Source organism: Coccidioides immitis (genome assembly GCF_000149335.2).
Source record: "Coccidioides immitis RS genomic scaffold supercont3.1, whole genome shotgun sequence".
Taxonomy (NCBI): Eukaryota; Fungi; Ascomycota; class Eurotiomycetes; order Onygenales; family Onygenaceae; genus Coccidioides; species Coccidioides immitis.
This window is the reverse complement of record NW_004504310.1, coordinates 7,780-35,623: the sequence shown is the minus strand read 5'-3', so window position 1 is coordinate 35,623 and position 27,844 is coordinate 7,780. Positions and strand designations below refer to the sequence as shown.

The window sequence follows — 27,844 nt, the reverse complement described above, 5'->3', positions numbered from 1 at the left end:
GCTGAGTCTCTTTTTCCAGTCTGGAGCTTGAGACACTGCTGAAGCTCCACAGTCTTTAAGTATAGCACAGCAGAATATCTGAACATGTTTGATTTGGGTTGCTTATGGTGATACTGGCTCTTTCTGATCAATTCTAACTGCCAACATTGATCACCAACAATAGCTAATGCTAATATCAACTGGAACACAGTTTCTCCAAAGAATGAGGCTGCAGACTATTGGCTGTAAGTGTTGACCACTAATTTCTACCATCAATTTTCATTGTTGTCAATTTTGACTGCTGGTTTTCAATGAGCTGAACCTGTTGCAGATGCATAAGATGTGTTTTAACTATTGAGTTTGGTTGGCAAGTTTCACTGTTATCAGTTGTGGCTGCTGAATTTGACTGTTAATTTTTACTGTTGTTAATTTTTACTGTCAATTTTTACTGTCAATTTTGGTGTTGTCAATTTTGACTACTGTGACCAATTTTGGCTGGTGTCAATTTTGGCTGTTGTCAATTTTGACTGTCAATTTTGGTGTTGTCAATTTTGACTGTCAATTTTGGTGTTGTCAATTTTGACTGTCAATTTTGACTGTTGTTAATTTTGGTGTTGTCAATTTTTACTGTCAATTTTTACTGTTGTCAATTTTCACTGTCAATTTTTACTGTCAATTTTGGCATCATTAATTTTGACTGCCATGACCAATTTTGGCTGCTGTCAATTTTGGCTGTTGTCAATTTTGGCTGTTATCAATTTTGGCTGTCGTCAATTTTGACCATCAATTTTTACTGTCAATTTTGACTGTTGTCAATTTTGGCATTGTCAATTTTTACTGTTGTCAATTTTGACTCGTCAATTTTGACTGTTGTCAATTTTGGTGTTGTCAATTTTTACTGTTGTCAATTTTGACTCATCAATTTTTACTGTCAATTTTGGTGTCATCAATTTTTACTGTCAATTTTGACTGCCGTGACCAATTTTGCTGTCATCAATTTTCACTGTCAATTTTTACCATTGTCAATTTTGGCCATCAATTTTGACAACATCAATTTTCACTGTCAATTTTGGCATCATCAATTTTGGCTGTTGTCCATTTTTACTGTCAATTTTGACCATCAATTCTGGCTGTCAATTTTGGCTGTTGTCAATTTTAACTGCTGGTTTTCATCTGCAAACATTGACTGCAAGATGGATTCTCTGAATTAGGTGACAGAAGTCTGGGTTTTATCATTTGCATGTCTTCTCTTTTATAGATCTGTTCTCTTCAGCTTTTCTTGTATTATCTTGAATCTGCTACAGTGTCTTCTTTTACTCTCATTCTGATGTTTTCAGCATGATATTTCCTGCTACTGTAATTTGCTAATGAATGCATATAATTCAAGCCAGAATTGCCAAATTTTATGCAGCATGTCCAGCAGTGGCTTCACAGGCAAAGTATCTGATCAGCTTGGAACAACTATTTCCCTAAGTCAGCTTAATAGGCTGCTTCTCTTCTGCTGTGTTGCATATGAAACCTTTCCCCAATCATCTCATTGGATCCATAACACTTGTTCAACCATGCTAGAGTGCCTGGAAGCTATTCTCATTCTTGTTATCTTAGCTGCTCTTGTGCAATTGATTTCAGGTGCTGGTCACCTAGATGAATCTGACAGTAGTCATCTGGTACTGGATTGCCTCTCCTGTAGTCAAATGTTAGTTTACAAGACCAGACTACCCTATACAGAAGGCCACTGCATATCTTATAAGGTCAATCTTCACATTTCACATCTGATTCTTAAGGTCCACCTGTGTATGGTTTTACAGCCTGAGCTCAGGTATATTCTTGTCCAGCTCTTTAATTAAAGCCCAGTGATTACTGTGCCTCTTCTACAGCTGCACCAGTCTTGTGGTCTCTTCAGCAGACCATCTTGTTTGAATGTATGGCTATCTGCAATGCCTGCTTCTGTAATTTGCTCTTCTTTCTATTATCTTCTTCATACACCTGATCTCCCTCTGCTGTCTATAAAGCAAGTATTCTCTTGAACCTCTCTGTACTGAGTTGTTGATGTGATTCCATTCATCCAGATCCACATCCAGATCTGAAGCTAATGTTAAGTATGCTGTTAATGAACTAATTATGCTTGATTGTTAATGATGGTTTCCAGAATAGCCAGTGTCAGCATCAGAAGAGTTATCAGTCAAGCAGAAGAATTATTCTGATGTCTCTCTCTCTCTCTGTGATATCTGGATTAGTGTTAACACTTGAGAGCTGCTGAGCAAGAGTCTTGATTATTTCTGAAAGCAGCTGTCCTTCAGGACTGGGCTCTGGCTTAATCTAGATGCCTTTTCTTTTCTATTCTCTTGACAGATCATCTCTGAGTGCCTGTTACTCATCTGATGTGAAATTAAATCATCAAAAGCCAAAACCTCTTCTGATGTTACTGATTGAGAGCTAGATAGTCATCAGTTCTGGCTTTTCAGATTGGGCTTGCTGTTGTATAATGTACATGCAGGAACACCCATGAGACTTGAAGATGGTATACTCTTGTTGAAAGGAGTGGTTTGGGCAAGATCTTTATCCAGAATCACCTGTTAATTGATGGTATATATAGAACCATAAGATTCAGGGCTGCTACTCATTATCTAGAGGTATGTTGCTTGACAGAGAACTGTTTAACAGTGGGCATCAACTGCTTCCTGCTATCACTGATAGCAGGGACTGGAGCTGATTTGATGTTCTTCTTGCTTTTCTTCTTTGAAGTACAGTAAAAGTACTGGAGAGGCATGACTCTATCTTCATGCTGAGAGATCACAGCTGGATGCTGGAATGTCTCTGAACTATCATGATCAATAACAATCTGTTCAACAACTGGAAGGACAGGAAAGAGAAGAGAAGGAACCTAGATGAAGTCTCAGACTATTAAAGAGATAATCTGAGGTGGTTGTGATAAAGCAATGAAGAAAACAGAGCTTTATTTTGTAGGCTCAAAGTTGGCAGAAGAAAGAGACTGACATTTTTAATAAATTTATAGACTTGGAATGATCAGAAGAGTGGCATTTCTGATCTATCATAAATGTTCATTTCATCCAGTAAGCCAAGCCAAAATCTCACCATCTCAAGACTCTGGCTCAGATACTTCAGGTTCAATGTTATTCCAGTACATTCTCTGTAATTTCTTCATGCAGCAAGCACATTAGTGAAAACCACTTCAGTCAGCATGGGCTGTAGGCAGCTATGCAAGTATGCAACTGAGAGAAATACAGTTTGAGCACAAGTGCAAGTATATTAAAGATGACAACAGCAGTCACAAGCAGTTACATCAGCAAGCACATTAACATTATTCCAGAATATCTTCTTGATCTGCAATTTCCAAAGTACAGCCAGTTTTTTCCAGCCTGTTGAGGATTCAGTCTATATGTTTGCAGATCTATAGAAAGCTCTTGATGCAGTATTTATTGAGTGCAGAAGCTCTGAGCTATCAGACATGATTAAAGAGAGTTTGCTTGAGTCTGAGTCTGACAAAATGAAGCACAAGAGCTCTTCATCACCAGTAGAATCCAGCAGTAGTGAGAATGATCAGTTGTCTGTAATAAAATAAGATGATCAAGTATTTTAAATCTCTAACTACATTCTAGATCCAGTACTACTGCTAATGTCTTCAGGCCTGTCCAGGCCCAGTACACCAGAGTCAAGATCAGACCATGAACTCTTCCTGCTCACAAATACAGTGAAACCAACAGAAGAAGACAACACACTTGCACAGGAGCTGGTGGCACAGCTGCAGATCTATCATGGATGCTCTACTGAGGCTTATACTGTATCAGAGCCACTCTCCATGCCAATAGTATCTCTTTCACAAATGGCAAGCTGGAAATGTCCAGATGTCTTAGAGCATGCCAGCATGTCTTTCTATTCTATACAGTGAGACACCATCCTGCCAGTTCATTAGTGCCAAAGACTATACAGTAGGATGTCTGCATTGGTGGAGTCTTTAGCTTATGAGAAAGTGTCTTCATGTCCTGCAATCATTGATCTGGAAGGTGATACTATCCCAATGCCAGCATCCCTGCATGCCATGATTGACATTGATAGTGCTGGTGGTCTGGCCTCAAGTCTTGCAGTGGCCTGTAAGGGATTCCAATGGAAATTCAACCAGTTCCTGACAAGCAATCTGAAGAGTTCTCTTTATCTGAATTTCATTTCAGTCCAGTGGAGAGATGAGCAGACCAAAAGAATCTGCCAGTTCTGGAGACCAGTTCACCAGATTCCTCATCTTTTATTTGAACAACTGATTGGATTCCCTGAGATTGAGATCTACATTCTCTTTCCCCAGCTTTTTAGCTTCCAGTGCCAGCACTACATTATTACAGAGCAGGAGTATACTTTCTGAACAGATAAGATCTTTCTTCCAGCCCTTCATCATATTTACTCTGTATTTACACTTCTTCACCTGCCATCCAGTATCACACATGTCCAGCTCAGTTCCACTGCAGCTCAGGCAGAAGACTGCAATCAGACTTTTCATAAGTAGCTACAGGTACAGGAGTTTCACTTTTCACTACAGTCAGCAGAACTTCATCATTTCTGAAAGTGTATGCAGACAACTGTTCAAGATTCAGAGCTTCAGTACTTTCAGGAACTCATGCTTCTTCTGATCACTAAGAATCTGAAGCTCTTGATCCAGCATGTCATCTAATCTGGCACATATGATATCTTCTTTTACATGTGGAATCAGGCTGTAAACAGGTACTATCTGACCATCAGCTTCTATAATATTGGCAAGAAGATGGTCTTATTCTGGAGCTTTCTGTCACACCAGGAGCCAACACATGTGCTCTGCATATTTATCTGGCAACATTGCTGTCTGAATCATTTCTGTGAATGGCTGAGAGATTCACCAGCTGCACAAAGAATCTCTTCTTCCACTTCATCTGAGTCTGATAGCTTACCAGATAATTTAATGGAGATGCAGATCAACAATGATTATTCAGCAGCAGCTGTCCAGCTCCAATAGTCCTGCCAACTTTATGGTCATGTCCAGTAATGAATGATGTCTGAGGCCTCAGACTTCAGCAACATTCAATACAGATTGGTGAAGCTGGCACTCAGAAGTGAAGATAAAGATGCATATCAGCCAGAGCTCAGTAAGAGCAGTAAAGATGAAGATAATAAGAATATCAGTAATCTGGATGAATATTCAGCAGATGACACACCAGTTGTCAATGTCCAGACTTCTGATTCAGAATATGAACATCTACAGGAAGAGTCCTGGCACAAGCAGTTCTATCTACTATTATTTCTGCATGATCTGGAGTTCATGATACTAGAGCTGCACCAGTGCTCCCCACTTCATCACTGGGGTCTGCTCTACTGCCAGTTCTACAACATCATCAAGAAGATCTTTATAGCTGGCAAGCATTCCCCATTTGCAAATGAGAACCTGGACACATTAGCTTTAAATTCCAGACTGGTACAGATCTGGCAGCATATTGAAAAGATTATCAGTTATTCCTCTCTGGCCTTGCTGTATGTGTACATTCACATCAAGCAATGGTGCCATGTCATCATTTCCAACTGCCACCAGTAATTCTACAGAACTTGAGAGAAGTACCAGGTCACTGCTGCTGTTCTGCAGGTCATGAATTAAATTCTCCAGAAAAGCAATCTAGCCAATCATTCTACAGTTATGTCTCAATGCCCAGTGCTCTTTCTTAACTATTATACTGACCAGCTTCTGGGGTGGCTGCAGTGGAATATCAACAAGCTGTACACCAGATTTGAGATGGTTTACAGTCTGCAGCTGTGTACTGTAATGCACTGGAAACACACTCAGATAATAATAATGTTTCTTCAATGTCTTCTGTATGTGTATGGAGGCCAGAGCAACCATCTTAGCTGCAGCAGTAACCTGTAGCTTGATCACTGGATGCAACTATCTCAAGAGAGTTCTGATACAGAGAGAATTTAGAAGGGCCTTGAGATAGCATTCATATTGAAGCTGTATGGCTATACTTGATTTCTTGATAAGCTTGACTGAACAGCCATAACATTCAAGCCACCATATCAGGCACACATGGTCTTCAACACTCCAACTCTACAGATGATCTACCATCTGCAGTACCAGCAACTGATTAAGTTCAAGTCTGACTTCATGCTCTTTCATAACATATTCAGCTGCATGCTGGATGTCTGTCTAGATTCTGCCTACTCTGCACTGCTGCTGTAGCTGCTGGTAACTCTCTGTCTGAGAGTCTTCTGAAAGAATATCTTCAGAAGCCTGACTAACTGTATTATCCAGCAGCCACTTTATTCTGCTAGACTTGAGAACACATGCAATAGTGATATATCACTCACCCATGCTGGTATCTCACAAGTCTTTCAACATTCTCACTTTCAGAAAGACATTCAGTTCATTACAGACTTCAGAATGAAAGTCAGAAATATTGAGATACTCTTTGCATGACTCTGGAGCTGGAATAGTGATGGGAACAACAGTGACTGGCTGTAGAAACACTGGAAGTCAAAGTAGTACTGAATTCTCTTTTACCAGTTCTTTAATATCATTGTCCACATGTATGGGATTCAGCAGGCCCATGAGTGACAGACAATTATGAAGCAGACCTTTATTTACAGCCACTGAATCTTGCTCTATTCAAGTACAGCAGACTTCTGGACACATGAAAAGGAAGAGAAACTGTGAAGCTGGACTAGCACCCATTCAGAACTGGTCAACTATCTTCAGCAGTACCAGCCAGAACTCACCATCATTAAGCTGAACATAATTGATGAGCTGCCCCTGGCAGGTTAGAAGACTGATGGTCAATCTTTGTCTCTGGATGTGGCTCTTCTCTCAGTTCCCAGTAATGTTGATGCCTGGCTTGCCATTAAACAAGGTCAACATTCTGTTTCTATAGTAATGTCCCCCAATCCAGCAGTCTTTTTGCTGGCTGTTGGTGTGCATTCCAGCAAGCTGAGCTGCCATCTTCAGGCCACTATAGCTGAACATCATGTTCTGTACTCATTTACAGAAAAAGAGGGCCAATCTGCAAGCCAGCTGCATACCAACTGTAAGTGGCTTACATCTCAGCTTGTGTTACACATTCAGGCTCTTGTTGAGGCAGAGAGACAGCAGATCTGAAGTATGAATCTTCCAATAATAACTCAATCCTGACAGTCTTGCTCTCAGCTTCAGCCCAACAGCAATCTGACATTTCTTGAGCCAAGACTGAGCTGAATGGATCTTGAAGAGAATTCTGATCCAGAAAGCCTGGTGAGAAAGCAGGAAAAACATGCATGGTATCAGAGATATATACAGCAGCAGTTGAAAGTTGCACAGATAAAGATCTTCTATTATAATCAGTGCAGAACTGCCATGAAGACATATCAGTACAAAGCTGCAGAAAGAGAGCAAATAACATAAGTGCCCAATTAGTCTGAATTTGAGAAAGCACAGATATGAAGTCAAAAGGCTATTGGGCATTTAAATCAAGTATCTCAGCAGGTCACTCATCATGCAGAAGGGAAAGTATAGTTGTGACAGCACTGACTTTTTAAGTCAGTTTTAACTGCCAATTTTTATGGTCAATTTTGGTTGTTAAATTTCACCATCAATTTTGATCATCAATTTTTACTGTAAATATTTGCTGGCAATTTCAGTATCAATTTTGGTCATCAATTTTTGCTGTAAATTTTAGCTGTCAATTTTGACTGTCAATTTTGACTGTTGTCAATTTTTACTATCAATTTTTACTGTTGTCAATTTTCACTGTCAATTTTGGCTGTCAATTTTTACTGTTGTCAATTTTGGTGTTGTCAATTTTTACCATCAATTTTGACTGTTGTCAATTTTTACTGTCAATTTTTACCATTGTCAATTTTGGTGTTGTTGATTTTGACTGTTGTCAATTTTGACTGTCAAGTTTGGTGTTGTTGATTTTGACTGTTGTCAATTTTGACTGTCAAGTTTGGTGTTGTTGATTTTGACTGTCATCAATTTTGGCTGTCAATTTTGGCATCATTAATTTTGACCATTAATTTTTACTATCAATTTTTACTGTCAATTTTGACCATCATCAATTTTGACTGTCAATTTTTGCTGTCAATTTTGCTGTTAATTTTAGTTGTTAATTTTGGTTGTTAGTTTTTGCCATCAATTTTGCTGTCAATTTTTGTTGTACAAAAGAGCTAAGTAGATTAATGCCTGCAACTGATGAGAGAGAGTTATATATAGAATATATAAATCTGTGAACTAGAAGTCTAAATACTGAGATTTCTATAATCTCTAAGAATTATGTTATTGTTATATATTCAGAGTTATGTAAGAATTCACCCATAAACTTCTTATACAGACAAACAACACTTACAAGAGTCCAGAGCCGCAGCTTGTGAGCTGTTGAAAGTACATGTGTTCTTGCAAGGCACTAAGTCATGTGCTTATAAGTACACATAAAAGGCTGCCACTGCATAAATCTCTTGTTGAGAGCTAGTGGCAATCTTGTCTACAAGTTGTAGATAGTTGCCAATACCAGATCTTTTATCTCATGTACTTTTTTCTATATAAAATTTCTTCTATAGAATTTTTATTATGCTGATTCACATGTATGATTCTCACAAGTTAGGCCATGTAACATCTTCTGGAGATTTCATATTATCTGATGCTTGATTAATCTAAGCCTATATTTATAATAATAAGAAGCTGTTAAATTAAGAAATGATTAAAAGATTAACTAGATACAGTTGGAAACAAATATTTATTGTCAGCTAGATAAATATAATAATAAAATACTAAGATAGGGTCTAGAAAAAGAGTTTAGAGTAGAGAGCTACTATATATATATAATAAGATTGTATATCAGACAAATGTTTATATTTCTAGTGAATTATATATTTCAAGTTTAGAGTGTTATCTTAGAACAAGATTCTGGTTAATTAGTCAGATAGAGAATTGCAGTTAGTATAAAAAGATTAAAAATAAAAGTTTTTTTTTTTTAATTTTTAATTATATTATTTGTCTGACTACTTCAGTTTAAAAGTAGTAATAGCTGGCATCAGAGTTAGTAAATAATTAATTAACAAAAAAGAGGGTAAGACAGAGTTAAAGAGCTAGTAAGTAGTTTAATAAATATTTAAGTAGACTAGAGTTGTACAAAGTACTGAAATAAGTATTTAGATGAATTAGAGTTCTGATAAGCACAGTAATAAAATTGAATTTAGATGCAGATGCAAGATGCAGATGCAAAATGCAGATAAAAGATGCAGATGCGGATATATATATAAATTAAATAGTAACTAAGTTACAAGACTATATAAGTTAAGATAGAGTAATAAAAATAAAATTATTATAAGTAGATCAGAAACATAATTCAAATAATAGTTCTGTTATAGTTATATAATTAATAGTTTTTAAGTTGTTAGCAAATATGAAGATGTAACAGAAAGTATAGAGCAAATAGTAACAAAAATACAATATTTAAAAGTTGATATATTGTAACAAAAATAAGAATATTTTAAGCACTAGATTAGAGAGATAATTTAAGATATGATAGTATTATATTTACATAATTAATAATTGTAGAGTTATTGGCAAAAATATAGAAGTAACAAAAATTCAAAATAAATTAGTATTATTTTTTACAGTAATGAAGATTGTAATTTCTGTTAGATGGACTTTTTCTCCACAAGTAGTGAATATATAGTAAGAAAAATAAAGTGATTATAAGCAGATCAGAGAGATGATTTAAACAGTAGTAGTTTTATAGAGTTATTAGCAAATATATATATTTTATATAGCAAATACTGACACTGACATAAGATGTGAAAGTTAATATATTTTAACAAAAATAGAGATATTCTAAGCAGGTCAGAGAGATAACTTGAATAGTAGTAGTTTCACATGTCTACAATTAATGATTGTAGAGTTATTGGCAGAAATATAAAAAAGTAACAGAAAATTAAGTAATTAGAATTAAAGTTAGGGTTAGCTGTATAAAGCAAATAGTGAGTAAAACATAAGATGCAAAAGTAGATATATTATAATGAAAATAAGAAGATTCTAAGCAGGTTAGTAAGATAATTTGAACAGAGATAGTGTTATATCTGTAAAGTAGATAGTAGTAGAGTTATTAGCAAAAATATAAAATATATAGTTCAAATAGTAAGTAAAACATAATATGCAAAAGTTGATATTTTTTAATAAAAATAGGGTCATTCTGAGCAGGTCAGAGAGACAATTTAAAAGGTGGTATTATCATATGTGTACAATTGATGGTTGTGGAGTTATTGGCAAAAATATAAAAGGTAACAGAATCTATATTTATTATTATTATTATTATTTATTATAGTCTTATGCAGTCAGTAACTATGAAGACTACCTAACAGCTTCTCTGTTAGAATTTACTTAGTATATATTGTAGAAACTGAATAAAGGAAAAAATTCAAAGTATTTCAAGACAATATGAGATGTTCTTTCTCCACAAAAGTCAAATAGCAGATAGGACATAATATTAATTTTAAAGGAAAATAATAATTCTTGTAGCAATGTGATACAAATCAAAAAGAAATAAAATTAGCATATTTGGGAAAGCCACTGTCTAGTAGCTATTCCAGTACATTTCAGAAATAAAACTAGCCATTTTAAGTCTAATTCAGTTTCAAAAATAAAATTTAAAGATAGTTGAGAAATATCAAGTTCTTGTTGGATTTTTCTTCTTTCAGTATGATAAGCTAAGCAGTCTAATAGTAGATGCTTTGGATTTTCAACACAATTACAGAAATAGCATAAATTGGAAGAGTAGTCAGATAATCTTATTAGATAAGATCTAAAATATTCATAACCAAGCTTTAATTGGCAAATAGTTGACCATATCTTCTTAGATATAGAAACAGTAGATGCTTTCCATCTGGATTTTATTTTGAATTGAGAGTAGTGATTTGTAGAACTTTCTCTATTAAAAAGATCTTCAAACTACTCTATCATTGCTTGTTCTTTTATTTGTCTTTTTATATAAGTAAGAGATATATATCTTTCAGAACAAACTTGATTTAATTCTGTAGCTTTCTTTACTGCTAGATCAGGTTCTTCATTTCCATGTATATTTACATGTGCAGGAACCCAATGAAGATGTAGATTAATTTGCTGATTTTTAATAGACTTAGCAGTTTTTCTTATAGATTGAAGATAATATAAGCCAGAATTAAGATCTTGATTTATGAGTCTCTGAATAGCAGCTTGACTATCAGAAAACACCCAGATATCTGATATTGATCTTGATTGAGACTGAGAGATAGAACTTGCTAATTTAAATGCTTTATCTATGGTAAACAGTTCTGCATTAAAGACTTCAAGATATTTTCCTAGATTCCATGAAAATCTAATATTATCTTGTAGATCATATACACCAGCACCAGCATATTGACTTTCTTCAGCTTTGGATCTATCTGAATAGAGAATTAAAGATCTATTATCTAGATTTTTAATTCTATTTATGTGACTATCTTTAGCTGTTTTCTTGTCTGAATTTTCAATTTGAATATCTATCAAATCAGCTAGGTTTTCAGACCAAGGTGCATTCTATTTTGCTTTGATTCTCTCTGTTTTTAGAGAAGGTAATATATTTGAAATCATTAAACAAATTCTAAATAGTTGACTTGGATACTTGATTTTTCTTCTTTTTCTTTTTCTTTTAGTTGATGTTTGTACAACATATTCATTATTTAATTCTGATTGATTCCAATCTAAAAACCTTCTCCAATCAAGACTGACACCATTATTATAAGGTGGAAAGCTAGAAGATGCTCTTTTTCTGATTGCATATTCTTTTTGCATTTTTAATAGTCTATAAGTATAGTTCCTGCATAGTCTATTAAACCTTACTTTAGCAGGAGGAATAGCAGCTTCAATCTTCATAGCATAAATTGGAGAAGTTTTAAAAGCTCCTAGAACCTTTCTTAAAGCAGAGTTTTAAAGTTTCTCATACTTATAGAGAAGATTCTTTTGATTCTTCCATCAAATCTGAACACCATAATCAGCTACTGAAGTAATACAAGCTATATAAAGTTGTCTTATAGCTTGAAAAGTAAGACTTTTTTCAGTATTTGAAAGTCTGATTATTTAATTAAGAACTCTTTCAGCAGCTGATATCTTAATTTTAATATGGTTCTTGAAAGTAAGAGTATTGTCAAGCCAAATGCCTAACTATCTCACTAGTTTTTTTGGTTTAAAAACTTGATCATGTAGTTTAACTGAGTTATCTTCACTAAATAATTTAGTAAAGTGGATTAACTCAGTTTTTTCCATATCAAATTGAACTACATGAGAATCTTGTCTATTAGACATTGCTTGTGAAGCTTTATCTAACTTAAAGCAGTTTTCTTCTATTAAGGAAGAGAAGACAACAAGTTCAGTATCATCTATATAACTAGAAATTCTGATATCTTTAAGATCTAGATCATTATTATTCTTAAAGAGAAATATAGTATATATAGAGAAAAGTATTGGAGATAAAGGTGAATCTTGAGGAATTCCAATATTTATAGATATCTTTGCTTGTTGTTTCTCACCATCAAAAACCAGTTGGATTTTTCTTGTTTGCATAAAATAAAAAATGCATATAGCTAGTGATTTAGGTAGTTGCAAATCAGAGAAGACTTTTAAGAGTCTATTTAGTGAAATATAGTCAAATGCTCCTTTTATATCAATAAAGAGAGCTGAGGCTACCAATTTATTGGCTTTTGCTAATTGAATATTATGTACTAAACTCATTACAGCATCTATAGCAGAGCATTGCTTCTTTCCTCCAAACTGATCAAAATATAGTAGTTTATTTTGGGAGGCCCAATAAGAAAGTCTAGAAGCAATAACTCTCTCTATAACTTTTCTCAAGCAGTTAAGTGGAGAGATGATTTTGTAAGATTTTGGTAATAAAGCTTTTCTATTTGGTTTCTTTAGAATAACTCCAGTAGCTTCTCTCCAGATTTCTGAATAATATCTCTTTTCAAATAGTATAGAGTATAACTTGAAAAATCTATCTTTAAGTACTGGATAGATTTTTTGTAGTATAAGAAAGAATATACCATCTGGGCCAGATGTACTGATTTTGAAGTCTGAAAAAATAGAGTTTTTAATCTCTATTTCTTGAAGATTAAACTATTCCGAATCTGGATTTTTATAATATTCATTTCAATTTATTGGTAGATAACTTGATGGTTCTCTGAAAAGAGTTTTTATAAAAGCATTGCATTTCTCTTTAAATGAAATAGCTTTATTTTCTATCTTATTTTCAGAGTTTGAGAGTTTTAGAATAGAAGTTTTTTCCACTCTTTTTTCTTTGATATATTTATATGCTTTAAAAATCTCTTTTTCTTGGGCATTTTCCAGAAATTCATTCCAACAAGATGACTTTGCCTTTTTAATAGCATTAAAGTAGTCATTTCTAGTTTGTTGGAAGAACTCTAAGCTAACTTGCTTATTCTTCAGTTCTCTAAAGGCTTTTGTCATAGCTTTTCTCTTGATTTTTAGCTCATTATTCCATCAAGGCTTAGATCTTTCAGTTATTCTCTTTTTGGGAATGTGTTTCTCAATAGAGCTTTGAATTAGATTTCTTAATTTAATTGCTTTTAATTCAAGTTCTGATGGAGTATTTTCTATTGAAGTCCATTGAAATTCTTCTTTTTCTAGATTTTGAAGAAGAGATTTATTTACTTCATCCCAATTAGCTTTCTGAAAGTTATATTGATTTGAATAAAGTGGATTTTCAACAAGATTTTCAGTAATTAGTTCAATACTGAATTGAATAATTTCATGATCAGAGCCAGAGTGAAGAGCTTCACCAATCTACCACTCATGTATCTTTTGAGTTAAGTTGGTGGAGAAGAAGGTCAAATCTATAATTGATTTAGATGATAGATTTGGTCTGAAGAAAGTTTCTCTGTCTATCTTATTTATTAAATCCAGATTACTCTCCTCAAGCCATTCTACTAGTTTTTCAGCTCTAACTGAATTGACTATATTTGAATTCCACTATGAATGGTGAGCATTCATATCTCCAGTAACAATAGAGTATTGAGAAGCTGAGATATTTACTAGTTCTATCTCAATAGTTCAAAGATTTGAGTTGTCCTCTAGATCTTTTTGATTACAGATATTTATCAGTTGTATGGTTTCAAACTGATTGTATTTACCTTTAATATCTATAACTAGAAGATCATTACTAGAGCATATGTCAGATCTTAAGCAGGGTTGATATCTGGACTGTTTTCTAGCAAAAATAGCTACTCTAGATCTCAAATCTTTATTCTCAGGAAGAATGCAATAATATGCATTATGAGAGACTGTAAACTGATTATCTGAGCTCATTTATGGTTCCTGAAATAAAATATAATCAATTTTCTTTTCAAACCCAATATCAAGACATGTATGCATTGACTTTTCATTTCTTCCAACATTATTCTGAAGAAAGATCAATTTTGAAAAAGTATTTGAAGTTTTATTTAACATAAATTAATAAATGGTGATCTAACTTCAATCTTCTTCTTAGAGATTACAACTTGATTTTCATCTTCAAAATCTGTTTCATGAGATCTCTTAGAAACAGGTTTAGTTCTGGAAAGATTCTGCTCAGCTCTTACTAGTTACATTGATTTACTAGTATTTTGTGGTGAATAGTTGAATTTTTTGAATAAAACACACTCTGTACTTTTAGCCACATGATTTTCTAGGCAATTAGCACATTTTAATGTAGAGTGTATACATTTTCTTCCAGTAATCTCACAAATTGAGCATTCATGCATACTTGTTTGATGTTTTTGAGCACAGATACTACATCTAGCTTCTTTTTTACAGTTTGGTGCTGTATGTCTATAGATTTGACAGTTAAAGCATTGTACAGTGCTTTTAAATCTTTCTAACTGTTTGTATTTACAAACTTTAAGATTCTGTCCAGCAATCACAACTGTTTTCAGATTTTCAGCTATTGTAGTATTTTGAACATGAAAGAACAGCAGATGCATGTTTTTTCTGTATTTCATTTTCAGCAGAAGATAGCCAGATTGGGGTTTTTTTTAAAGAGATAGAGTTAAAAATTTCTATCTCTTCTTTTAGAAGAGATAATCCATTCTCTATATTGAAGATCTCTGTAGAGATATCATGAACTACAAAGACTTTCCAGGGCTCATCTTTGTGAATTTTCATGCTCTCTATATCAAAGTTCATTAGATCTGAGAATATAGATATCTAAGTTTGCTTGTGTTTTTGAAGAAAATCAGCTGAAAAGTCTTCTGTTGTTATTAGAACTAGAGATTGGCCTCTAAATGACTTAGCAATTGAAGAAATAACTGATTTTTCAGTAATATTTGCTTCAGTAAAGCTGTCATTTATTCTATTTCTGAAGAAGAAAGCTTTCTTACTGATCTCTTCAAGTACTTGAGTATTTATCTTGAGAATTAGTCTTCTTTCTCTAAAGAGTTTTGGCTCAGAGAACTGTTTTTTATCTTCTTTACCATTTACTTTAAAGAGTAAAGAAGATTTAACTGAAGATTCAGTATTTAGTCCAGTTATAGAGCAGAAGAATATGATTTGGAAGTATTACTAGCAGATACTTTCTCTTGAGAGCAGCTTTGTGAAGTATTACTACTATTAGTAGCTGCTTTTTTCTGATTTTCAAGCTGTATAATTCTTTTCTCAAGATTTTGAAGTTCAGACTTTTCAAAAACAGTAGTATCTTCTTTTTCTTTAAAAGAAAAGATTTTTTGTATACTCAAGATACAAGCATTTAGTTCTTTTTACACAAGAACATGATTCTTCTTCTGAGATTCTTTAGCAAGAAGCTTGAGAATTGACTTTAGATCTTGCTGTTCAGATTCAGAAGAAGAATCAGAAGTAGAAGGCATTTTGACTACATTTCAAGAAATATCTTCTTGAATAAGAAAACAGAAGATAATCTTTTGAAATTACTTTCTTAAGAAGATCTTCTGAGGTTATTTTGTATCCCACTTACTAGTTAACCTAAACTAGTTCAGTTGTTTTACTGAGAGCTGAAAATCTCAATGTAGTAGGTTTTTCTTTAGCTAGAGCTACACCTATTAAATTCTGGACTAGTTTTTTGAGAGAACTAGCAAACTATATAGTTTTTTTTGAAGGCTGTGATCATGGAAACAGGTTCTAGAATAAAAATAATAGAAAAACTATTGGCAGAGTAGAGGGCAAGAGGGCAAGCTAGTAAATTTAAGAGATATGAGCAATTAAGTCTTAAAAATCAGTTAAATTAATACTAGTAAGTATACTTTTTGAAGAGAAGTATCAAACTAGAGAGGTTTTTGCAGGGAAGCTTTGAGAAACCAGCTGAGAATATTCTTAAATTTAGTAGTAAAGACTCACATTCAAGAGGCTAAAGCTAATACTACAAAAATAAGGTATATTGTAAGCAGAAAAGTGAGAAGGGCAGCTGGTTTTTTCAGATGTAGCAGCACCAGAAAGCTAGCATATCTTTTATCAGATGGAAAAGATAGCAAACCTGTTAAGTCACTAGAAATCTAGCTTGATTTTTTTCTTAAATGCAGAAAAATTAATGAAAACTGCTCTGATTTGCAAGGTAGCTTATATTATAGCTTTGTGAGGATTGTACATGTGGATCAGAATGACAATGAATCTATAGAAGAAATTGTATGTGGAAAAAAGTATGCAAGGTAAAAGGTCTGGTATTAGCAACTATGTACAACTTGTAGACAAGATTGCCACTGGCTTTTAACAAGAGGTTCATACAGTGGCAGCCTTTTATGTGTGCTTGCAAGCACATGACTTAGTGTCTCACAAGAACACATGTACTCCCAACAGCTTACAAGCTGAGGCTCTGGGCCCTTACAGGTGTTGTTTGTCTGTGTAAGAGGTTTGCAGGTGAATTCTTACAAGCTTGTTCCTAGTTCAAAAACTTAGTTACTATAAGTATTTGAAAAGCTATTTTTCACTAATTAATTCTGATTTCTCAGCTACCAAACAGTATAGAACATAGTAGTATTTAGTAGAGATTGGTCAGAATTTGCAGGGATCAATTTGGCTTAGCTATACCAAGAGTATCAAGTTGATAGAGCTGATTTAGTGCTGGTGTGAGATCTGGAGAGCAAAGATCAAATGAGAAGGGGTAGAGAGATAAGATGGAAGTAGATAAGATAAGATAAGAGCTCTAGCTTAGCTTGACACACCTTAACAAAATGTGAGTAAGCAAGAGTCTTGGCAAGAAAAATCAAAATAAGAGAGTGTCCGATAAGAGATTTTTCAGATAAAAAGGGTGTAATAACACAACAAATAATAGAGATATAGTAAAGAAAATTTGGTAGTTTGTTTAAAGAGTGTTTTTGACCTTATCTCTCAAAATTCAGATGAAAAGATCATGTGGTTGCTGAGTAATAATGTGAGAAGTGTTTCTGACAGGTGTGAGGCTGGCACCATGTATTTCCACTTATATCTCAACAACCGGCAGGGCAATTCACATGAAAATTGGAGAGGTTGTTAGATAGAGGAATAGCTTTCAAATGAATATGGTTTCATCCAGTTTGAACAAGAATTGACTGAGTTGTGAAAAGAGAGTGTGTGAGAATGTCAGAATGCCAAAATTGACCAACAGAATCTATAGAGCAAATAGTGAGTAAAACATAAGATTCAAAAGTTGATATTTTTTAACAAAAATAGGCCCACTCTAACCAGCTCAGAGAGACAATTTGAATGGTGGTACTCTTATGTCTGTACAATGGATGGTTGTGGAGTTATTGGCAAAAATGTAGATGTAACAGAAATTCAAATTGGGTTAGCATCCTTTTTCATGCTAACCCAATTTGTAATTTCTGTTACATGGCCTTTTTCTCCACAACCAGTAGGCAGTTTCAATTAAGATTACCACCAAAAGAATCCTCTCCATGAGATCTTTTTGCTATTCAAAAATTGTGGTTTAATTTTGTCTATTGAGATTGCAGGAGGTGCATGATGTTGTTGTGAATTTGGTGATATTTCTGTCACAGAATTTTGTTGGGTTGGAAAAATAATTATCCCACACCAACCTCAGACAAGAGTTCATTTTTGTTGTCAAGATTTCATACTCCAAACCAACTCATGCAAGGGATTTTTTAGGGATTTTTTGCTTAGTGGTAGTGATTTTTACCAACAGGCAAAACTGGTCAAAACTGATAGCAGTCCAAAGCTGATGATGGTCAGGACAGTCAAAACTGAATATGGCAGCAAAAATTGATGACATCAAAATTAACAGTCAAGATTAACAACGCCAAAATTGACAACAGCCAAAATTGACAATGGTCAAAATTGACGGTCAAAATTGATGACACCAAAATTGACAGTCAAAATTGATGACACCAAAATTGACAGTAAAAATTGATGATGGTCAAAATTGATGGTCAAAATTGATGACACCAAAATTGACAATGGTCAAAATTGATGATGGTCAAAATTGACAATGCCAAAATTGATGGTCAAAATTGACAACAGCCAAAATTGATGATGCCAAAATTGACAGTCAAAATTGATGACACCAAAATTGATGGTCAAAATTGACGACGCCAAAATTGATGATGGTCAAAATTGATGGTCAAAATTGATGATGCCAAAATTGACAGTAAAAATTGATGATGGTCAAAATTGATGGTCAAAATTGATGACACCAAAATTGACAATGGTCAAAATTGATGATGGTCAAAATTGACAATGCCAAAATTGATGGTCAAAATTGACAACAGCCAAAATTGATGATGCCAAAATTGTCAGTCAAAATTGACAACACCAAAATTGACAGTAAAAATTGATGACACCAAAATTGACAATGCCAAAATTGTCAGTCAAAATTGACAGTAAAAATTGACAATGGTCAAAATTGATGGTCAAAATTGACAACACCAAAATTGACAATGGTCAAAATTGACAACAGTCAAAATTGACAACACCAAAATTGTCAGTCAAAATTGACAACGCCAAAATTGATGATGGCCAAAATTGATGATGGTCAAAATTGACAGTCAAAACTGATGGCAAACATTTGGAGTCACTTTCCCTGCTGCATCAAGAAAATTAAGAAAGATAAACAAGCACAAAATCTTGAAATTAGAATGAATTTTCATCTCTGCATTAGCTATTGGTTTTTGAATTTCACTGTTGGTGCTGCACTACCAGAATTGATATGGCTGAAGTAGCTGCCCTTCATGATTCTCTTGTGCCCATCTCTCCCATTCCAGCTGTGCATGTTGATGTATCCATTCAAATTCTCTATCAACAACCCACATAAGTAACTCAGCTCTTGAGAGGGTCTGTCTTATGGTCACCAGCTCTTGATCTTCTTCTTCAGTCATGGGCATTCCATCCTCTGAGTTCTCATCAGAGTCAATGTCATAGATATCTGGGATTGACTGGATGCTGGCCACCTCTGGAGACACTTCTAGTGTCTTTTCTCTTCTCACCTTCTGCCATTGGTCCATCATTGCCTGCACAAAAGACCATTTCAAGTGGAAGAGAGTGGTTGAACCAGGAAGTTGGTGCTTGAAGTGGCATCTGTTCCCCCAGAAATAATAAAGGTACTCTGTCTTATATTCATTCTGTCTCCATTTCCTGAAGCTGGCTTTAAAGAACCAGCACAGTGTTTTCTTTTGATATCTCAGATACTGCTTGATTGCAGCTGAGTGCTTGTCTTTAGTGAGTGGCCAGACTAAGGCCATCACAACAAAATAGATGGGGGAATGACACAGTGGGCAACATCCTCTGTTTTTCAGTGGGTTGTTGCCTGGTATCCAGGGCAATCCATTCTTGTCCTGTTCTCAAATGGTTGTGATGCACTCTGTGGGCCTCCATCAGCATCAGTATTATAACAAGCACATCACTAAACAGAGCCTCTTACCTGGACAAATGCAATGGATGCAGTTTGATAGTACTGGAAAGATTGTGGGTATTGTTGTCTCTCTGCAGACAGGACACTCATATATGTGGTCTAGCTCTGTGCTCCAGTCAGCTACAATCAAGAAAATTGCTGTAGGATAGAACTCTTGAGCCCATATTTTTGCTACACTCATCCTGCAGGGCACATCTCTTTTCTGCTGGAACATGTCCAAACCAGCATTTTGTTTCTTGAATGTAGTTTCCCCTCAGCCAGAACTTGCAGTGGACTATCTCTTTTTTAATTTCACTTGGAGTGTCACCCCCAGATGCTTGTGTTGACAGGCTGTGCTGGAACTTGCAGCAATCACTAAGCTGGCATTTTCCATGAATCCAGTATCTGCAGCTCATACTGCTCGGCTGTGCTGTCTGGACAGGCAGGCACTTAGTGAGGCAATGAAAATGTGATAGAAGGTGGATTGGCAGTGGTTGGCAAGATATCATGGGGCAGGCCTTGGATGGCTTTTTGATGTGTAGAATTGAGGACAGACTGAGGAGCAAAAACAATAACAAGTCACCAATCACAGCAAATGGCATTCACCATGAGAGTTCAATATGATTACAGGGTCAGGAGAATCCTGTAATGTTTACATTCACTTCACATCAACACTTCACTTCAGGCTTTGCTTCTCACCCACAACATTTCTGATTCTGACAACCTTCTCAACCACAATTGCATTGACTTTGAAACCTCTTGGTTGTCCCTTCCAGTATTCAATAGCTGCATTGTAAGTTCAGCATCACCCACTTAAGCATTATAAGGCATCAAGATCAGGACTGACTGAACATCTGAAGATACTGAATCACTGTCAAGAACCATCATGAGAGATTGAGCAGTCATCCAGCATCAAGAATCACATGTCATAAAGTCAAGATCCTGCTTCATTTTGGAAAGATAGTGAAATTCAAAAAGATTTGCTGTACTACTGCCTGATTTCTGCATGACATCAGATCAAGAAACACTGACATGATATTTCTTCCAGTACAACATGATAACAATGAATGAGACTCATGTCAAAGCCATGCTTGACTTGACAGCAGAGAAGCTACTTAATCTGAAAAAGATCATGCAAGAGCTTCATGACAAGAAGATCCAGAGCCTTCTCCATCAAGCAGTAGCTAAGAGAGCGCTGAAGGAGAGCCAGATTACTGTAGTGGAGCATATTATTTCTCAAGAGAGCTTTGACAACAGGGTTCTGCAGGCCTGGAAGAGTGAGTCTAACTGTGAGAATGTCTGTGGGGCACTTGTGTAGCTTATTGTGCAGGTTCAGTATCAGAAAACAAGGCAACAGCAGTATGGCATCCAGCAAGATTCATTTCCCAAGCCTGCAAGCCCCTAGATTTCCTCATCAACATCTGTTCAGCAGCCATTGTTGGCTACAGCTGTCTCCAGACTAACATCTTCCCTCTCTGCACCCAAGTTCTCTGAGACCTGTTCCATTATATTAAGCACTCTGTGGTATGTGCCAGGTTTGGTCAAGCCTCTGACACCAGCAGCCAAAGAACTCTACCAAGTCATTATCTTTACCAGAAATACAGTCTCTGGCTGTATATTAGTCTGCCAGGTTAACAAATTGCTGTCACATCACATGTTAGACAGGCAGGGAACACTCTCTAAGAAGAATTAGACAGAGTGGTAAAGTATTCTGACTACTGATTGTAAATTTCATTGCAACTCTCAGATCATCAAGAGCCTGGATGAGCAGGTCACCATCATCAACAAGCAACTGTGGCAATTGGTGTACATGATGCAGCTGGAGGAGATTCTGAGCAAAGAAACAGATGAATCTCTGACTCTCAACTTTGTGATCACCACCTGGGATCTGGAGTCCACCCATATCTGTGAAATTTAAAAAAGATAAATTGCATCAGTCATCAGCTTCAATAATGATGGGAACATGTCTGAAGATTGAGAGACAGAGTTCTTAGATGATGATGGGCACCATAATATGCCTGCAACCTGCCAATACCAGATTATTATACACTTACCATCTCCTGCATTCACACTGTCTTTCTCTTGTCCCCTCTCTCAACACAATCAAGACAGCCCCCAGGACAGCATGTGTATGGACATAACCATTGATGAGCTGCATTGTGACTGTAAGAATGACTTCAATAGAATTGATAGCATGGCTAGCCATCCAGACACTCCAATGAACTTGAATACTGTAATAGATTCACCAAATCCAGGTACTGTCTTCACTGCCTTTACTGAAGCTCAGGATTCTCAAGATAGCCCAATCCAGCCAGTTTCAAGAACAACATCAGCATCAATCAAGGACAGTGAAATTCAAAATGAATACTCACCAGCTTCACCCAGTGAAATTCAAAAAAAGGGCCCACCAACTCTACTCTGTGAAATTCAACAAGAAATTGATAGCATGGCCAACCACCCAGACACTCCAATGGACTTGAACATCATAATAGATTCACCAAATCCAGGTGCTGTCCCCACTGCCTCCACTGAAGCCCAGGATTCTCAAGATGACTCAATTCAGGTCAGAGATGACCATGAATGTGACTCCACACCTGCACATATTGTGGTTGAGCAGCTGATTTCAAGAACAACATCAGCACTAATCAAGAACAGTGAAATTCAAAATAAATACCTGCCAGCTTCACCCAGTGAAATTTAAAAAGAGGGCTCACCAACTCTACTCTGTAAAATTCAACAAGAGCACTGCTTTCCAGATGTTGAGATAATTAATGATGACAACACTTTACTCTTGGACACAGATTATGAGTTTCTTGATGAGATGACATAACTGGAATCTGAGTTACAAACCAGTAACAAGAGCAACACTGAGCAAGTTGATCCAGCAGAACTTATCAAGTCTGGCAGATTTTAATGTGAGCAGATGGACAGCCAAACATAACAGAATTTCACCAGTTTCTTCATGCTTCTGCAGAATGAAAATGACAGTACAGATTCAATCAGAAAGATTCTTATTTATGACATGCTGTAAGATACTCCACCTCACCAGCTTTACTGTGCATTCTGGATGCTTCTCAAGAATCAAGAGTTAGAGCAAGATGGATTCATTGCTGACAAGATGGGAATTGGCAAAATCATGAAGATGATATTATACTTTGTCCTGAGTGCCTGAATCATCTACAACTGCCTGCACATCAAACAATGCCATAAGAATTCTGTAATGGCCAACAAACACCTCCCTGTGGTCATGAACACAGAAGAAGAACACAAGAGTTCAAAGCAGCATCATCTAAGATATTTCTCTCAGAATATGTTTCCCATTCTGTGTGGCTGTGTTCTGAATGGGATGACTGTATGCTGTCTGAGTCAATTACTGCAAGATGCAATGCTGGTGGTAGTGCTTAAAGATCTTCTTCTCTCTTGAGTGAGAGAGTGAGCCAACTCTATTTCCTGTAACTCAGAGAACTATCTGAAACTGAATCTCTTCATTAGCCATGAAGACTTAACTCCCACAAAGATTAGCAACTTAGGCCACACATTCATACAGATCATACAGTACACAATGCTGAGACAACATGATCTGGGTCTCCAGCAGAATTATTAGCACATGTTTCTGATCACATCAGGCTTGCTCTCCAGCTGTATGATGATACCCCTCTGTAACATTCAGAAACAAGATGCCCAGCAATCATGATGGTGAGCCATGATTCAAGATGAATGCCACCAGAAGAAGGGCTTTGACAGCAAGATCATCAGGCAGTTTCAAGAGATCAATGCAGTCACAGAGAAGCAAGACTATGCTCCAGTCACCTGGCTGCTCTCTGGAACACTGTATGATAAAGAATCAACAGACATGCTCTTCTGGATGATGATACTGGCCTCTAACAAATGGGGTAATGACACCAGACTGCAATTTGCTAAACCTGATCAATGAAAGACTCTCTTAGCTAGAGTGCAGCTACTGATCAGCAAGAAGCAGCTGTCCAGAACAGAACAGATCAAGTTCTGGTCAGCAGCACACCAGTTTGATCAGATACTTGAGTATCTGATAATCCACTACACCACTGAGACAAGTTGGTTTGACAAACCCATCATAAAGCTGCCCTGCAACCACCATCATGATGTTCTCTGCAGTCTAGAGCCCAAGGTCAGAAACAAGCTCCAGCAGTGTGAGCAGCATGAAATTCAAAAACTAAAAGACAGCTACATGAGAAGCCTACAGAAATGGAAGAAGCACAGTCAAGAATCTAAATCTGAGCTTTCCAGCCAGATCTTTTTCAAGAAGTTGTGCATAAACTAGATTATTGCCATCTTTCCAGCCCTTCTGGACCTCATGAAGACCAAGCAACATGAGCTCAAGCTCACTAACAAGAAGATGATGAAGAATGAATGACATGCTGGTGGGGACAAGAAGGCACTGTACATTCATGCAGTTGATACTCTGGCCAATTCCAGCTTCAAGTGTTGTGTGATTCAACACATCCTGCAGGGCATGGGGAGAGACTATTGTAGGTGTCCAGAGAAGATTGTTATTCTGACAGAATTCCCCTGTACAATTTATATGCTTGAGATGGTAGGTTACTGCATCCCCTTTTCTTGTGTTTTCTTCTCCAGCTAACTTTTCATACAGTAGCTGCAGAAGCAAGACTACTGTGTTGCAGCAGTCTATAGCAGTATAAGTGTTGAGAACCAAGACATGTGCATCAACACCTTCAATCAGAATCTGTCACTGTCTGGAGATGAGACTGATGCCAGTCCAGGTGTCCTGATCAGCACTCTAGAGATTCTAGATATAGACTACATCTGTATTTGTGCCTTCCAACTTATCCTGCTGAGCCCAAGCTGGTTGGAGAGGAATGAGGCCCAGGGCAAGGCACACATTCACCACTATGGGCAGATGAACAAGGCCATGTACACCTACCACCTGGTGTACAGAGATGTCCAGGTCAAAAGTAATATTCTTGACTGGCAGGCAATGCAGAAGAGTTTCAATAAACTGGCAATGTTGCTGCAGAAAGAGGCTGGTATAGTTCAAGACATGATTAATCTGGATACAGTATGAGGCCTGGCATGGCTGCATGGCTGTAAAATTTAAAAAGAAACACCCAAGGACCATGCAGCACTTCTGTCAAGATGCCTGGATATTATTAGAGATATATGGAACAACCATGACTATTTGTTCTAGATGATTCATTCTGCAGAGTTGAATAGATCAGTAGTTAGATCTAATCAAAGCAATTTCAGCTGAAAGCCATCCATCATATCTCCCATCATAGTTGTGTTGATGCTGAATACTCAGTGGTTGGATGTGTCAATAAGTCTTTAGTCTGATGATGGTGCAACCAGCTAATATTAGTACTCTACTAAATTTGTGCCAGCATATCCTCTGATGCCATTAACCATTGGTATGGTGCCCATGGCCTTTCATCCAAGGAGGAGAATCCTCTCACCCAGAGATGTGTATAATGTATCATGACATGCCAATGCTGAGTCTTTTTTTCCAGCCTGGAGCTTGAGACACTGCTGAAGCTCCACAGTTTTTGAGCATGATGTGGCAGAATATCTGAACATGTTTGATTTGGATTGCTTATGGTGATACTGGCTCTTCCTGATCAATTCTAACCACTAACATTGGCCACCAACAACAGCTAACACCAATATCAACCAGAACACAGTTCCTCCAAAGAATGAGGCTGCAGACTATTGGCTGTGAGTGTTGAGCACCAATTTCTATCATCAATTTTCATTGTTGTCAATTTTGACTGCTGGTTTTCAATGAGCTGAACCTGTTGTGGATGCACAAGATGTGTTTTAACTATTGAGTTTGGCTGTCAAGTTTCACTGTTGTCAGTTGTGGCCACTGATTTTGACCATCATCAATTGTGGCTGCCATCAATTTTGACTGTCAATTTTTACTGTTGTCAATTTTGACCATCAATTTTGACCATCAATTTTTACCATCATCAATTTTTACTGTCAATTTTTATCATCATCAATTTTGACTGTCAATTTTTACTGTCAATTTTGGCATCATCAATTTTGACCACCGTGACCAATTTTGGCTGGTGTCAATTTTGGTGTTGTCAATCTTGGCATCATCAATTTTGACCGTCAATTTTTACTGTCAATTTTGGCGTTGTCAATTTTGACCACCATGACCAATTTTGGCTGGCGTCAATTTTGGTGTTGTCAATTTTGACTGTCAATTTTGGTGTTGTCAATTTTGGCGTTGTCAATTTTGACTGTCGTCAATTTTTACTGTCAATTTTTACCATCATCAATTTTCACTGTCAATTTTGGCTGTTGTCAATTTTGACCATCAATTTTGGTGTTGTCAATTTTGACTGTCAATTTTGGCGTTGTCAATTTTTACCGTCGTCAATTTTTACTGTCAATTTTGGCATTGTCAATTTTGGCATTGTCAATTTTGACTGTCAATTTTTACTGTTGTCAATTTTGACTGTCAATTTTGAGTGTCAATTTTGACTGTCAATTTTTACTGTCAATTTTTACCATCATCAATTTTTACTGTCAATTTTGGTGTTGTCAATTTTGACCGTCAATTTTTACTGTTGTCAATTTTGACTGTCAATTTTTACTGTCAATTTTGACTGTCAATTTTTACTGTCGTCAATTTTTACTGTCAATTTTTACCGTCAATTTTTACTGTCAATTTTTACTGTCAATTTTGACTGTCAATTTTTACTGTCAATTTTTACCATTGTCAATTTTGGTGTCGTCAATTTTTACTGTCAATTTTTACTGTTGTCAATTTTGGCTGTCAATTTTAGCCGTCAATTTTGACTGTCAATTTTGGCGTCGTCAATTTTTACTGTTGTCAATTTTTACCGTCATCAATTTTTACTGTTGTCAATTTTTACTGTCAATTTTGGTGTCATCAATTTTGACTGTCAATTTTTACTGTCAATTTTTACTGTCAATTTTTACTGTCAATTTTGACTGTCAATTTTTACTGTCAATTTTTACTGTCAATTTTTACCATCATCAATTTTTACTGTCAATTTTGGTGTTGTCAATTTTGACCGTCAATTTTTACTGTTGTCAATTTTGACTGTCAATTTTTACTGTCAATTTTGACTGTCAATTTTTACTGTTGTCAATTTTTACTGTCAATTTTTACCGTCAATTTTTACTGTCAATTTTTACTGTCAATTTTGACTGTCAATTTTTACTGTCAATTTTTACCATTGTCAATTTTGGTGTCGTCAATTTTTACTGTCAATTTTTACTGTTGTCAATTTTGGCTGTCAATTTTAGCCGTCAATTTTGACTGTCAATTTTGGCGTCGTCAATTTTTACTGTTGTCAATTTTTACCGTCATCAATTTTTACTGTTGTCAATTTTTACTGTCAATTTTGGTGTCATCAATTTTGACTGTCAATTTTTACTGTCAATTTTTACTGTCATCAATTTTTACTGTCAATTTTTACCATCATCAATTTTCACTGTCAATTTTGACCATCATCTTTGGCATCATCAATTTTGGCGTTGTCAATTTTTACCATCATCAATTTTGACTATCAATTTTTACTGTCAATTTTGACTGTCATTAATTTTCACTGTCAATTTTGGTGTCATCAATTTTGGCTGTTGTCCATTTTTACTGTCAATTTTGACCATCAATTCTGGCCATCAATTTTGGCCATTGTCAATTTTGACTGCTGGTTTTCATCTGCAAATATTGACTGCAAGATAGATTCTCTGAATTGGGTGACAGAAGTCTGGGTTTTATCATTTGCATGTCTTCTCTTCTATAAATCTGTTCTCTTCAGCTTTTCTTGTATTATCTTGAATCTGCTACAGTATCTTCTTTTACTCTTATTCTGATGTTTTCAGCATGATATTTCCTGCTACTGTGACTTGCTAATGGATGCATATAATTCAAGCCAGAATTGCCAAATTTTATGCAGCATGTCCAGCAGTGGCTTCACAGGCAAAGTATCTGATCAGCTTGGAACAACTATTTCCCTAAGTCAGCTCAATAGGCTGCTTCTCTTCTGCTGTAC

The 27,844-nt window shown here is 35.9% G+C and overlaps 5 protein-coding genes across 5 annotated transcripts; 4 read left to right on the top strand and 1 right to left on the bottom strand.

Annotated features, from left to right (window-relative positions):
- Positions 1 to 3,934: 3,934 nt before the first annotated feature.
- CIMG_12562 (uncharacterized protein) lies at positions 3,935 to 4,354 on the top strand (the record flags this gene model as incomplete). Its single annotated transcript, XM_001249284.1, has 1 exon — positions 3,935 to 4,354. One exon carries the CDS (start codon positions 3,935 to 3,937, stop codon positions 4,352 to 4,354), a length of 420 nt encoding a protein of 139 aa, XP_001249285.1.
- A 657-nt stretch (positions 4,355 to 5,011) lies between these two features.
- CIMG_12561 (uncharacterized protein) lies at positions 5,012 to 5,551 on the top strand (the record flags this gene model as incomplete). Its single annotated transcript, XM_001249285.1, has 1 exon — positions 5,012 to 5,551. One exon carries the CDS (start codon positions 5,012 to 5,014, stop codon positions 5,549 to 5,551), a length of 540 nt encoding a protein of 179 aa, XP_001249286.1.
- A 1,263-nt stretch (positions 5,552 to 6,814) lies between these two features.
- CIMG_12560 (uncharacterized protein) lies at positions 6,815 to 7,346 on the bottom strand (the record flags this gene model as incomplete). The annotated part of the gene is made up of 2 exons (XM_001249286.2): positions 6,815 to 6,956; positions 7,045 to 7,346. 2 exons carry the CDS (start codon positions 7,344 to 7,346, stop codon positions 6,815 to 6,817), a joined length of 444 nt encoding a protein of 147 aa, XP_001249287.2.
- Positions 7,347 to 23,520: 16,174 nt separating this feature from the next.
- Positions 23,521 to 24,117, top strand: CIMG_12559 (uncharacterized protein; the record flags this gene model as incomplete). The annotated part of the gene is made up of 2 exons (XM_001249291.1): positions 23,521 to 23,710; positions 23,765 to 24,117. 2 exons carry the CDS (start codon positions 23,521 to 23,523, stop codon positions 24,115 to 24,117), a joined length of 543 nt encoding a protein of 180 aa, XP_001249292.1.
- Positions 24,118 to 24,378: 261 nt separating this feature from the next.
- Positions 24,379 to 24,879, top strand: CIMG_12558 (uncharacterized protein; the record flags this gene model as incomplete). The annotated part of the gene is made up of 2 exons (XM_001249292.2): positions 24,379 to 24,390; positions 24,451 to 24,879. 2 exons carry the CDS (start codon positions 24,379 to 24,381, stop codon positions 24,877 to 24,879), a joined length of 441 nt encoding a protein of 146 aa, XP_001249293.2.
- Between the last annotated feature and the right edge of the window lie 2,965 nt (positions 24,880 to 27,844).